Source organism: Colias croceus, chromosome 23, assembly GCF_905220415.1.
Source record: "Colias croceus chromosome 23, ilColCroc2.1".
NCBI classification, from domain to species: Eukaryota; Metazoa; Arthropoda; class Insecta; order Lepidoptera; family Pieridae; genus Colias; species Colias croceus.
In genome coordinates this window covers 7,263,108-7,276,207 of record NC_059559.1, presented here as the reverse complement: position 1 = coordinate 7,276,207, position 13,100 = coordinate 7,263,108, and the positions used below count along the sequence as shown (strand labels likewise).

Here is a 13,100-nt window from a genome sequence, read left to right as displayed (position 1 = left end):
TTTCTTTAATTAATTTATTCCAGGTGGTCGAATTTTTGACCTTACCTTTAATAAAACCGCGCTCCACGCGCATAATTTCAAAAAAATATTTTTGATAACCCACTGTACTTAGGTATGTTAAAATTTAAAAAATCTAATATCTAATATTCTAATATCTAATATATATTATAAAGGCGAAAGTTTGTATGGATGTATGGATGTATGGATGTTTGTTACTCTTTCACGTAAAAACTACTGAACCGATTACAATGAAATTTAGCACACATATAGAGGGTAACTTGGATTAACACATAGGATAGTTTTTATCCCGGAAATCCCACGGGAACGGGAACTATGCGGGTTTTCCTTTGCAAACGCGGGCGAAGCCGCGGGCGGAAATCTAGTAATTAATAAATAAACATACATATTATTATTTTTTAATATATTTTTTGGACGGTGGACCAAGTGCATATTATAAGGCTGAAAAAGGGTCATTACCGAAAATAATTCGTGCAAATATTTTCCTAGAAGTAACCGTTAATGCTCTTTTAGGAGGTTTTAGACTTTAGATAAAAAATCTAAAAGTAAGTACATAATTGTTTATTAAATGAGTATCAAATATTTTTCTGTATTCTTTTATTATTCAAAATGTTATACTGCGAGAAGATTTTCGTCATTTTTAATTTCAGAAATAAATTAATAATTTAATCAGTATACCTAATGTACCTAACTACATAACTAGTGAATTTTTAATAAATGGCAGTGGGTTATGCCTAAAGTCTAATTTTGAGTTTTTTTATTTAACTTTTAGGGTCACGTAAACAAAGGGAGCCGGGACCCTTTAACTAAAGTCATGTTGTCCATCTGCCTATTTCTCTGTATTGGATGAAGCGAATTAGATGGAATATCATAATATGTTAAATTCTATTACGTAAAAATAAATTGTATATTGACACGATTTTAAAAGAGCAACTATGGAGTTTCTTGCCGGTTCTTCTCCATAGATACTGCTTTCCGAATCAGTGGTAAATGTTAAAAATATGTAATGACGATTCAAAAATGCTTCTCGAAGAAGTCTAATTGAATAAATAAATGTTTGAGTTTGAGTAGGTACGTTACAATTTTAGAAAGTGTACTTATAAATATATCTAGTTATTATAATATTTTTCATTTTTATGAAAAATCAATTTTTTGTTTGCTTTTCGACGTATTGACTGTAATGTAACTATGTAAATGTAGTCATGTACATACCACTAGATCTGTGTACATACCTATTACCATTTTCAAACTGATTTTTGACACTATCCTGAAAGAAGCATAGCTCTATTGAAAAATGTTGAAGAAATCTTAAAATTTGGTTAACTAACAGGAGTTTATGGAGGAATGTATTTTAAGTAGGTGGTAGGTAAAAGTTATGAAGTTACTATTAGAAACAGGGAAAGTTTTGAGAAGGACAGAAATAAAATTTAAAACCATAAACTCTTGTTAAAAATCCGATAATTTAAAAAAATATCAAGAGCCATTTGAATTTAAGAATGCAACAGATTTGCATTATTTTAACCAACGTCTCCAAAATAAGAGGGAGAATTTATAGCGCTTACGTCGGGGCAGAAATTAAGGTACCCATTTAATATGAAAAATCGACTACGACCATCATAAAAGATACCAAATGTAATTATTATCTTATATATAAAATTCTCGTGTCACAAATCACAATGTTAGTCTGCATACTCCTCCGAAACGGCTGGACCGATTCTCATGAAATTTTCTGTGCATATCGGGTAAGTCTGAGAATCGGCCAACATCTATTTTTCATATGTACCACGGGCGAAGCCGGGGCGGACCGCTAGTATCATGTAAAATTATTTTACTGTAACGGTGCATTTACATCAAACGAACGTAGAGCTAGAGCTAGAGCAAGAGCATTCTTTTGTGATGTTTTAGTGTAAACGAAAACTCGTATTCAGTGTTGTTCAGTATTAGAACATTGCATAGAATCTTTTCGAACGCACTAAGAACAACGAAAGATGGCTCTACGCCTGTTTACACTAAGAGAATTTGACATTGTGGTTAGTATGGGCATTCGCTTGTTCTCATTCGTTTGATGTAAATGCGCCGTTATAACGGCAGGAATATTGGTGATATTTTTGTATAGGCAGAGTCGTTATTCTGTTGTAAGTAGTTAAAATTATACATCGGTTTCACTGTCAGGTAAATAGTTAAAAAACCTTCTGTGTGATATGAGAGATTTATTATCTAGTAATCTCTATCGGGAGTCGTTGATCATTCCATCATGTTTTTCATTGTTCTTTCTCCATTCTAGTTTAATATAACTGTTGTATAACACTAGCTTTGCGCCCGCGTTTTCAAAGAAAAACCCGCATAGTTTCCGTTCCCTTGCGATTTCTGGGATAAAACGTATCCCTATCCAAGTTACCCTCTATATGTGTGCTAAATTTCATTTTAATCGGTTCAGTAGTAGTTGCGTGTAAGAGTAACAAACATACGTACATACAGATACGTCCATCCTCACAAACTTTCGCATTTATAATATTACCTAGTAGGAACTAGGAAGGATAGGATAGGATAATTATTGTTCTAAAGAGACGGTGTGTAATACCTACCACTTAACAAATTATATTGAATAGTTAAGCAAAAATATTATCTAGAATAATATAATATGACATTTGGTAATATAATATACGAAATATAGAGTTACACGTATCAGCATTTACAGTCATAACAACATAATAATATAATGTACGTGTACGTAAACAAACGTTAATTATTAAAAGTACTAGCTTTCCGCCCGCGGCTTTGCCTGCGTAGTCAAAGGAAAACCCGCATAGTTCCCGTTCCCGTGGGATTTCCGGAATAAAACCTACCCTATGTCTTTCCTCAGGTCTCAAGCTATCTCTGTAACCAATTTGAAGTCACTTTACCTACCTTTTGGCCAGAACATACTTAACGACAAACAGACAAAAATTCCAAAAACTATATTTTTATTTTTTGTCTTTGACAGTACGCCCCAAGTATTCTTTTAAAAAATATTCAATCCACAGTTTGGGCTTTCCTACGATTTTATTATATAATGTATACATTACAATCTAATCATCATCGTCATCAGCCCATATAATATTATTATGTATATGAGAATGGCGACAATCCAGAAAGACGAGAAGCGGTCCGCCGCGCCGCGCCTAGGCTGCGCCCGTGGAAACGATGCGATGCGATGTACCTAGCCTTTACTCCAGTAACTACCTCATTCCTGAGATCAGCGCGTTCAAACAAAAAAGAAACTCGAGCTTTATATTGTTCACTAGCTGTGCCGCGCGGTTTCACCCGCATGGCTCCGCTCCTATTGGTCTTAGCGTGATGATATAATATAGCCTATAAGCCTTCCTCGATAAATGGGCTATCTAACACCGAAATAATTTTTCAAATCGGACCAGTAGTTCCCGAGATTAGCGCGTTCAAACAAACTCTTCAGCTTTATAATATTAACTAGCTTACCGCCCGCGGCTTCGCCCGTATTGTATAAAACCTAATAAATTATATACTAAAACCTTCCCCTTGAATCACTCTATCTATTAAAAAAACCGCATAAAAATCCGTTGCGTAGTTTTAAAGATTTAAGCATACAAAGGGACATAGGGACAGAGAAAGCGACTTTGTATTATACTATGTAGTGATGATGATAAAGATAATGTTAATTTCTTTGGACATAGGTTTCGTAAGCAAGGTAAACCCATAGATCGTACTAACCGGCGTAAAGTAAAAAATAAATGTTTTATGATGGTTTGATGAAATATCTTTTATTGTGGTAACTATGACTATAAAAATCGTGACTTAGCAGTTTTTTGGTAACAAAACTAGTTATTATTTTCATAATTCTGTGGTAAGTATTGCATAGTTTTTTTGTAATAATTGTATGTTTTTATTATTCTTTTACTTACCTACTACCAGTTTTTCAACTGTGTTTTAATTCGACAATCATTGCTCTTGGATATTTTATTCTGTAGGTGTTGCGTTTAAGATTAGGTACCTAGTTACTTCTGCAAAATATAGTAATCTATTTTTAACCGACTTCAAAAAAAAGGAGGAGGTTATTCAATTCGGCCGGTATATTTTTTTTTTTTTTTTATGTATGTACACCGATTACTCCGAGGTTTCTGAACCGATTTACGTGATTCTTTTTTTGTTCGATGCGGGATGGTGTCGAATTGGTCCCATAAAAATTTTATTCGGATAGGCCCAGTAGTTTTTATTTTATGAGCATTTTTGTCTGTAGGTATTTGTAAATTTTGCAAGTGCAAGTTTGAAGTCGGTTGTTTTTAACGCAGTTATCACTTGTCAATTGTATAGGTATTTAAGGTACATTCTGCTAAGACTTCTGCAAATAGCTTCTTTGTTCAATTGTATAGGTATTCTATTAAAAATAGTTGTAATCTACATTCTACATCATAAAGAGGACATTAATAATTGTTGTGAAGGAAAAATAAAAGACAAATTCGATAATTTTTTTGCCCATAGTTTCGTTCGAAGAGACCAGTAATAGCTTTCTGCCAAATTATATAAAAAAACCTTCCTCGAGAACCACGTTGCCCATTGGTGGAAACAGAATGAAAATTTGTGCCGTCCGCGTTGCGTCGTTTTTTACGGGCGCGAACAATCGGTCGTAGCGATAGTAGCGAATAACTTTGTTGTATGTATATCTAAGTATATCTACCTACAAAATATTATAATAAAATTAGATTTTTTGATATTGAAATAATATATTTTTACTAAATGCTTACGGATTTATACACTGTACTAGTGTTGCCCAAATTCAGTCTTGGTCTTGCAGTCTTGGTCTTGTTCTTGCGTTTTTGCAAGACCAAGACCAAGAACAAGACCGCGTATTTTTAGCAAGACCAAGACCAAGACTGACCGTGCAAGACTTGAGCAAGAACAAGACATAGCCTGCAAGACTCTTGCGTCTTGCAGCTAGGACTTAGCGCTATTTATTTCACTGAGTAGTTAGGTGTAACAGTTCGGTGTATAGGTAGGTACGCTTAGGAATTCTATGAGACGCAAAAAAACTGTATCAAAGAATATGAAAAACTGGACCTATGCGCATTACGACTAATACCATAAACATAGCGAATAAAAAAATATCTATTAAAATCAAACTGAGTGCATGCATAGTTATGTTTTAACCATCGGCACTTTGATAATGCGGCATCAAAGGTTTTGTACTTACTTCTCAAAGAAATTTGCCGCTTTTCGGAAGTACATGGTTATGATACACGCGCCGGCGGCTTCTTTTGAAATCTAAAACAATCGTTGCCGCCACGCCGAAATCATAACATTTGACACTATTTGATTGCCGCCATAGGGCGTAGGTATACTCATGCAAAATAATTTCGAATTGTTTTAAGAGTAGGTACCTACAGGTGTTCCAAAAATAAATCATAAATGTTTAATAAGAAACAGTTACTTCCATGGAAAACGACATATAGGTCAGTTGATTTTTCGAATTTCTTATCAAATCTTCAGTTATTTATTAATCTGCTTGATCTTTACTATGGCTATGTTAATTCAAGCTCGCAATGTTCCAATTCTAATACGTCTTTCTAAGATTTAAAGTAAACTTTAATAAATAGTAAGAGACTAATAGGTAATTGCAAGACTTGCAAGACTCTTGCTGCAAGACCAAGACCAAGACTGAGAGCGCAAGACCAAGACCAAGACCAAGACGAGGTGTATTGGCGCAAGACCAAGACCAAGACTGGCTAAGTCTCGTCTTGTACTTGCATTTGGGCAACACTACACTGTACATAGTTAATATATCAAAATGCATAGTAATTTTTACAAATTTTGTCTGTCTGTTTGTTCCAGCTAATCTCAGGAACGACTGGACCGATTTTGACGGGACTTTCACTAACAGATAGCTGTCATAGGGAGTTACTTTTTTATATATCAATATTCCTACAGGAACATAAGCATTAAAAGGATAAATTCATTTACGCGCGCGGTTGAAGCCGCGGGCGGAAGCCGGAAAGTAGGTAAATATAAGATTCGGTAGTTCGGTACGCGGTTTGGAATCGCGTGGTCTATGTTGATGTTTTTAATATTTGCCGTTTGGACAGTATTGCCCGGGTAAATGTAAAAATATGTTAATAATTAACGACGATTCAAAAGTGATTTTAGAAGAAGTATATTTGAAAACCTAAATAAATGTTTGAGTTTGGATTGAGTTAAGAGTCCATATCGATTTGCGAGTGATTTTGACTTGTTTCTGTAATTCTTTAGGCGCTCGTTTAACAAAACTAAATTAGTAACAATGTGTTTTATTATCTTAAATTAAAGATTCATTCAATATCTAAAATATGTTCGAGACAATTTATTGATATTCATTGTCCAGTTTGATTAATAGCCAATAACCTGAGGCGTCTTTCCATTTTATCCATGCGGGACGTTCGTGTCTTTGTAGTTAACACGGAATTTAAAAGAAGAAGTTTTCTTATAAAATATACAACAGTAAAGACACTGAGACATCCTAAAATATGTTCGAGACAATTTAAGTAATTTTATTCAAAAATTCAAAGAAAATCTAAGTTAAAATAGCCTTACTTTGATGAAATTTTATGTGTATTTGGCGTCGAATTTCTAAAACATACAACAGAGTAAAAAATAAATAAAAAATACACATTAAATGATAGATTTATGCTTAAAAATTTGCAATCAAAAAAATAGGTACATATTATATGATTTATGAAAGTAATGGAATAATTTAAAGTTCTCTAGTATTTTCTATTATATACGGGAGCGCAAACGCTGTTACGGCAGACCGCGCTCCGCGCTAGGGAGTAGGACGTTGCGCTGCTCCGTCAGACACAAAATTACTAAAGAACGTTTTTCCCGCGCGTAGTCGTCGGGAAGCCCACGATACTAGATTAGAATTGGTGGAGTAGACGATAACGAGATAATAAGGTCCTAGGTATAATGTTTCCACTTTGAGCGCTTTCAGCCTTTGCTACTCGACTACATGATGATCGCGTTCAAACGTAAAAATAATAGCTTTCGTCCAGCGCAATTTTGTATTAGGACTCTTAAAATGAAAAAAATATACCTATAGCGTACTTACCTGTCACTCAAAAATGATAATATAGCTTCTTGCTGTTAGAATAATTATTAAAATTGGTATAGTAGGTATCTTTTAAGTTCCTTTTCCTTTGTTTACAAAAGATACAAATGATTTTTCTTAAAATTTGTAGGTAAATAAAGGAACAAATAAAACAAAATTTTTGTAAAATTATTTATTGAGCCCATACAGCATACTATAATATGTTAACATAATTAATACAGAGGGTGAATATTTATCGACAGACAAACATAAACTCAAACAATAGGAAGTACTAATTAATACGTTACATACATAAAATGACCGAGAGAAAAAATGGTTTATCAATCATTATTATTGATTTCTAATTTAATAAAAAATACAGTATATAGTTGTTAGTAAATCAAATAGATACAATAGGTAATTTTACGACATTACGAGAAAAATCTGTACGTATTAACTACCTCACCAGTTTTTTTTTAAACCTGTTTAAAAATGTTATTTTTTTTTGTGAAAACTATAATAATTAATTTTAAAATCACTAAGAATTTTAAATAAATCACTTCGTAGTTTTAAACCAAACTTTTATTTGAATAAAAATTTATCAATTAAAAAAGGGACAAATAAAATAAAACACACATTTTGCAATAAACTTATTTATTATATGAGTAATGTGACCTCACATGTTCATGCCAACTTCCAAAATAGAACACATTTTCGATATGAAATTTTTTTATCAAGTACCCTACATTATAAATATAAAAAGGTATATTAGGGCGGCCGTACACGGACTGCTTCAAGCAGTTGAGACTGACGGCTTGAAGCCGCGACCGCGCGGTGAACTATAGACATTAATTCACTGCCGTACACATGACTGCTCGAGCAGTCGCGACCGCTTCCAGCCGTCAACTGTGCGGTTTATAGCGACAGCTCGAGCAGTCATCGACTGCTTGAGCAGTCCGTGTACGTCGCTCAGCCGTTAACTGCTCGAGCAGTCCGTGTACGGCCGGGCTTTATGTATATTGTTTATTTCCCACAGCCCCCTTTAGAACAGGCGGATCTTTTTGGCGGCTTGTACGAAGACGTTGCCCCCCCACCACTTAAGGGGAGGTAACCTGAAAAATTAGAGAAAATATATTTAAATAAATAAATAAATATTTCGGAAAAATTTTCACACTCTGCACGATCTGATCCCATACTAAGCTTTCGCTTGTTTTATGGAAACCAGATGGCTGATAAACATACATATATAATTTTAAATAAATAATTATATAGATAATTAACACCAAGACACAGAGCAAACATCTATCTTCATCACACAAATATTTGCCCCGGGTGGGAATCGAACCCACAACCAGTGTCTTGGAAGGCAGGGCCACTACCAGCCAAGCCAACCGGTCAGGCAATATATTATTAAACATGTATAATTTATGAAGCAAGTGGTTTAATGAGAAATGTCAAAAAATAAGTACGAATTGATGTAAAAATTAAAAATATAACAAAAATGATGATTTCACATCTCCCGAAAATGTATGGACTGATTTCGTTATCAAAAAAATTGTAGTTAAAAAAAATTAGCTTCCTATTAAATAGTCTAACAAAGTTAATTTTTTGTTTTTAATTGGATAGATTTGAAAAAATAAGTACTTTTTTATAATCTATTCTTTCGTCGAAACCTCACCATCATCGGGCGTGCCCAGTTTCTTTCCGCCCGCAGCTGTGCCGTACTTCTCTAATTTTTCTTTCAACTCTTCGCGTTTCTTTCTCTCCTTCTGTAAAAATAAAATAATTTCCTCTTTGAATTTGATATTTTTGGTTTTATGGCATTATAAATATAAATTTATAAAGAGTCACGCCTCGTGATCGAATTTTTTTCTATTCATTTTAAATTAAAATTTCCTCTTAGTCCTAAAAAAATAAATAAACATTTAAACATATAATAAACATCTAAAATTTATAATACATCAAATGAAATATCTTTATTTGCTTGTACATGGTTGATAAAAGTCTATTATAGAAAAAAAACATTAATAAAAACAAACAACAAAATTCTCGAAAAATGTAGTAGGGTACCCTTAAAAATAAACGAAAAGATCTTAAAACTTAAAAGTATTACATTATATTTAGGGCCGTTTTTTCAATCTTTGGTTAAAACTTACCCGTCCAATAAAGTATGTATTACATGATAATATTTAAATGTCACCTGTAAACTGTCAAATACGGGCAAGTAGGATACCTTTTTGAAATGGTAGTTTAATACGTTATTCAAAGAATAAGTTTTAACCAAGGATGGAAAAATCAGCCCTTAAAAAAATAATCAGTAAAAATTACTAAGCAAAAAATGTGTTGTTATTTGACAGAACACAATTTTAGTACATAAAAAAAATCGAAATCAATGTCTCTGGTGTAGAATACAGAGGAGGCAAGACGCATCCTAACGGTGCATTTACATCAAACGAACATATAAATTTTTGAGCTAGAGCAAGAGCGTTCTCAATACGAAAACTCGTATTCAGTGTTGTTCAGTATTAGAACATTGCATGGAATCTTTTCGAATACACAAAGAATGCTCTACGCCTGTTTACACTAAAATTATTTGACATAGTGGGGTAATAAGCATTTGCTCGTTTGATGTAAATGCACCGTTAGATGGCGGGTTAAAAGAAAAAAGAAACCCTCACCTCCTCCTGTTCCTCCTTCTTCTTCCTAGAAGCCTCCAACCACTCGCGCTGTTGTCTCTCGCGGGTCTCTCGCACCGCAGCCATCCGAACCCTATGCACCTCGGGGTCTGAAGAATACTTTTGTCACATTAATTTTTATCATTTATAGTGTTACTAGCTTACCGCCCGCGGCTTCGCCCGCTTTGTCTAAAAACTAATAAATTATATACTAAAACATTCCTCTTGAATCACTCTATCTATTAAACCGACTAATCCTACATTTGAATAATTCTGATTTGGTCAGGCATCCGCCCCGGAATGGCGCGAAAGGATGCGGGTTCGAGTCCCGCCTCGTGATCGAATTTTTTCTATTCTTTATAAATTTATAAGTACTTATTTACTTAATAAACATCCTATATATTTTTTTAGTTCTATGGTACAGAGGTATAGAAAAAACAAACAAACATACCAATCTCTGGGCCTTGGACCAGCGTCTTCTTCTTTTGCATCCATTTGTGCGTGAGGAATATGGTGAGCAGCGTGAGGAGCATCATCGCTGGCCCCGACCTCATTAGTATTTCATACACTGGAATATTTGTTTACTTTTTATGTATTAACTGTGAACTGAGCGTTGCTTTGCATATGAATATAGGTTTTAATTAAAACTGATCCTTATTATAACTGTAATTTTAAGTTTTAATGTTGCATGATGAATAAAATATCTTTATATTGCATCATCAGGCCCATATAGTTAAACATACTTGGATGTTAACTCTGTTTCTATTACGTAAAACTAACTTCCGCCCACGGCTTCGCCTGCGTGGTGTTTTGATAAAAGCCTATGTTCTTTCTCAGGGTCTAACGATTGACTGTGCCAAATTTCATCAAAATCGGTTGAGAGGTTTATGTGGGAAAGTGTAACAGACAGACAGACAGAGTTACTTTCACATTTATAATATTAGTAGGGATACAGCTTATTCTGGAAATGCCGAGCTTATTTTAAAAAGGAATAAATAATAATATGATTACCTATAAACTGATAGCAAAGTTAGTTATGTATGTAATTGTTATGTTTATTCATTGAACCATGTAGAAGTAAATATACATATTACCTACTAGATTTCCGCCTGCGGCCTTGTCTGCATTTTCAAAGGAAAACCCGCATAGTTCCCGTTCCTGTGGGATTTCCGGGATAAAACCTATTCTATGTGTTAATCCAAGTTACCCTCTATATGTGTGCTAAAAATCATTGTAATTGGTTCAGTAGAATTTGCGTGAAAGAGTAACAAACACACACATCCTCACAAACTTACGTATTTATAATATTAGTAGGATAAGAGTATGAATAAAAAATAATTGCAGAGATGTTGTGTGTTGAAGGTTAAAATTGATAGTAGGTACATATCTTTTTATGAGGAAATATGATATATAATATCTATTTCGAAAATAGGCCACCAATCCTTGTAGTAACTTATTTTTTGATAAATATTTTACTATAATAATGTTTATATATTATGATGATAGCAATTAAAATAAAATCATACCTGACATTGACTCCGACGTCATATTCTCTTGTGTTTCCTCTACCAGTGGGTCCATTTTAATTATTTGTAATAATTTGATTAAAACACCCACGCTGAAAAAATCCGCAGTTGAAGGTCGATAAACTTTTAAATATACTTAAATATTCAATAAATCTACAAAATAGGTATGTTAATTAGCCATTGTTTAGTATAAAATCGATTGAAATGAATACTTGTAATGTTAAATTACCAAAACAAGTATTCTTTTGCAACAGTCGCGAAGTTAGCGAAAATGTTGTACTAAAAAGTTACTTACCAGAGAATAACAGTAGCAGTTAATATGAATTTGTGGTACCTATATATTTAAAATTGAATGGAAAATCAATAGGTACTACCTAAAAATCAAAGTAGCAAGGGGGTATTCAAAGAAACAAGGTTCAACATTAATTTCAAAACATGACGTGTTTTTACTTTTTATTTAAGTTGACAGGTTTGACAGTATAACAATGACAGTGATAGTTTTGATTTTTTCTAAGATACTTTGATATTGGAAATTTGCATTTAGAGAAAGGTTAACTTTATTGTAGAGTCTGGCCAGCCAAAGCTGAACCCAGTAAAGGGCGGCAAATTTAAAAAATATGGACCTGGTAACATCGGCTTTTATAGGAAAAAAACATTTTGATACTTTTGATATCCATAAAGGTGATCATAGTATATAGGTGCATTATGTACACAACACAGCAGGATTTAAACATTATTAAATTAGTAAAGGATTTGAACCCTTTTCAACAAAACTGACAACTAACTACGCCGAAACGCCATGATGACATTCCATAGTGTGGCCGCTACAAAAAACATTGGGTTCAGCTTTGACTGGCCAGACTCTTCTAAATAACTCCAATTCTTGATATTTGCTAAAGAAAAAACTATCTACGACAACAAAAAACAAACAAAAATCGGTTCCTGGTAACCTGAAATAATTATGTATGGTTTTCCTTGATTTTCGGCCTGCCCATAACTCTGAAAGCTCCGCTATATAAAAAGTTATTGATATTTAATATTTATCAAAAATAAATCTTTTTTCTAGATTATTTCTTGTATTTTGTTTGAAAGAGGAAATTTATTCAAGCTGGTTGTTTCCCGCGACTTGCTCGTGTGGACAGTTCTAAAGACGCCATCTACCGGAATTTATAAATTTAGAAGTGATGCTAATCCAAATCGTAACCTATTTTTCCATAAGAAAGAGTTGTTTGAATGCGGTAAAAAGTAGCCTTAATCATTAATCACTCTGCTTTTCTTACATCTTCAGGGATCCATATTTAGTTTAGCTTCTAGAAGGTATTTTTTAAATAATTAAAGGATAATTGTAGTGTAACAACTAGTACAGATAATAAAACACAAAATAATTTACAAAATATTTATTCGTTCATTTTGGTTCGGTTGCCAGAGGCATATATATTTACAAACTCCCTGATATAACACTTAGAGCTAGCAACACATTTATATACATTCGAGTAAGTACCTATACAAAGAAAATGGCGGAAAATTTCCTAATGTCGTTTTAGGGTTCCTTAGTCATTATTTTGACATTATTAGAACTCGACTTATGTTTTGGAGCTGTTTTTTACAATAAATATAGAAAATAAACATCACTTTACATGTGTTAAATCTAACACAAGAGAAATAAGAACCCAAAAGAAATACGACATATTTACAAAGTACGGAACCTTTTCTGTCAGAGACCGACTCGCACTTGGCCGGATTTTTATTTGTCAAAATTTCCATTCTTAATTTTTGTCTTCATAATAACTTCGAAGTTAACACACTAACTTC

The 13,100-nt window shown here is 33.4% G+C and overlaps 1 protein-coding gene across 2 annotated transcripts; it reads right to left on the bottom strand.

Annotated features, from left to right (window-relative positions):
• Positions 1 to 7,724: 7,724 nt before the first annotated feature.
• LOC123702271 lies at positions 7,725 to 11,429 on the bottom strand. Of its 2 annotated transcripts, none has more exons than XM_045649964.1 (5): positions 11,289 to 11,429; positions 10,214 to 10,330; positions 9,766 to 9,872; positions 8,766 to 8,856; positions 7,725 to 8,199 (listed from the first exon to the last, which is right to left on the bottom strand). In XM_045649964.1, exons 1-5 carry the CDS (start codon positions 11,341 to 11,343, stop codon positions 8,111 to 8,113), a joined length of 459 nt encoding a protein of 152 aa, XP_045505920.1. In that variant the 5' UTR covers positions 11,344 to 11,429; the 3' UTR covers positions 7,725 to 8,110. The 2 variants fall into 2 exon arrangements, with proteins under 2 accessions (XP_045505920.1, XP_045505921.1); XM_045649965.1 differs by having other exon boundaries at positions 8,087 to 8,199; positions 8,732 to 8,856.
• Positions 11,430 to 13,100: the final 1,671 nt, after the last annotated feature.

Excerpts from the sequence above, each read along its gene's own strand:
- LOC123702271 (XM_045649964.1), bottom strand. The coding sequence starts at position 11,343 with ATGGACCCACTGGTAGAGGAAACACAAGAGAATATGACGTCGGAGTCA. Across the intron at positions 10,331-11,288 it reads GACGTCGGAGTCAATGTCAG|TGTATGAAATACTAATGAGG; the intron begins GTATGATTTTAT and ends CAAATATTCCAG. Across the intron at positions 8,200-8,765 it reads ACTGGGCACGCCCGATGATG|GTTACCTCCCCTTAAGTGGT; the intron begins GTGAGGTTTCGA and ends CTAATTTTTCAG.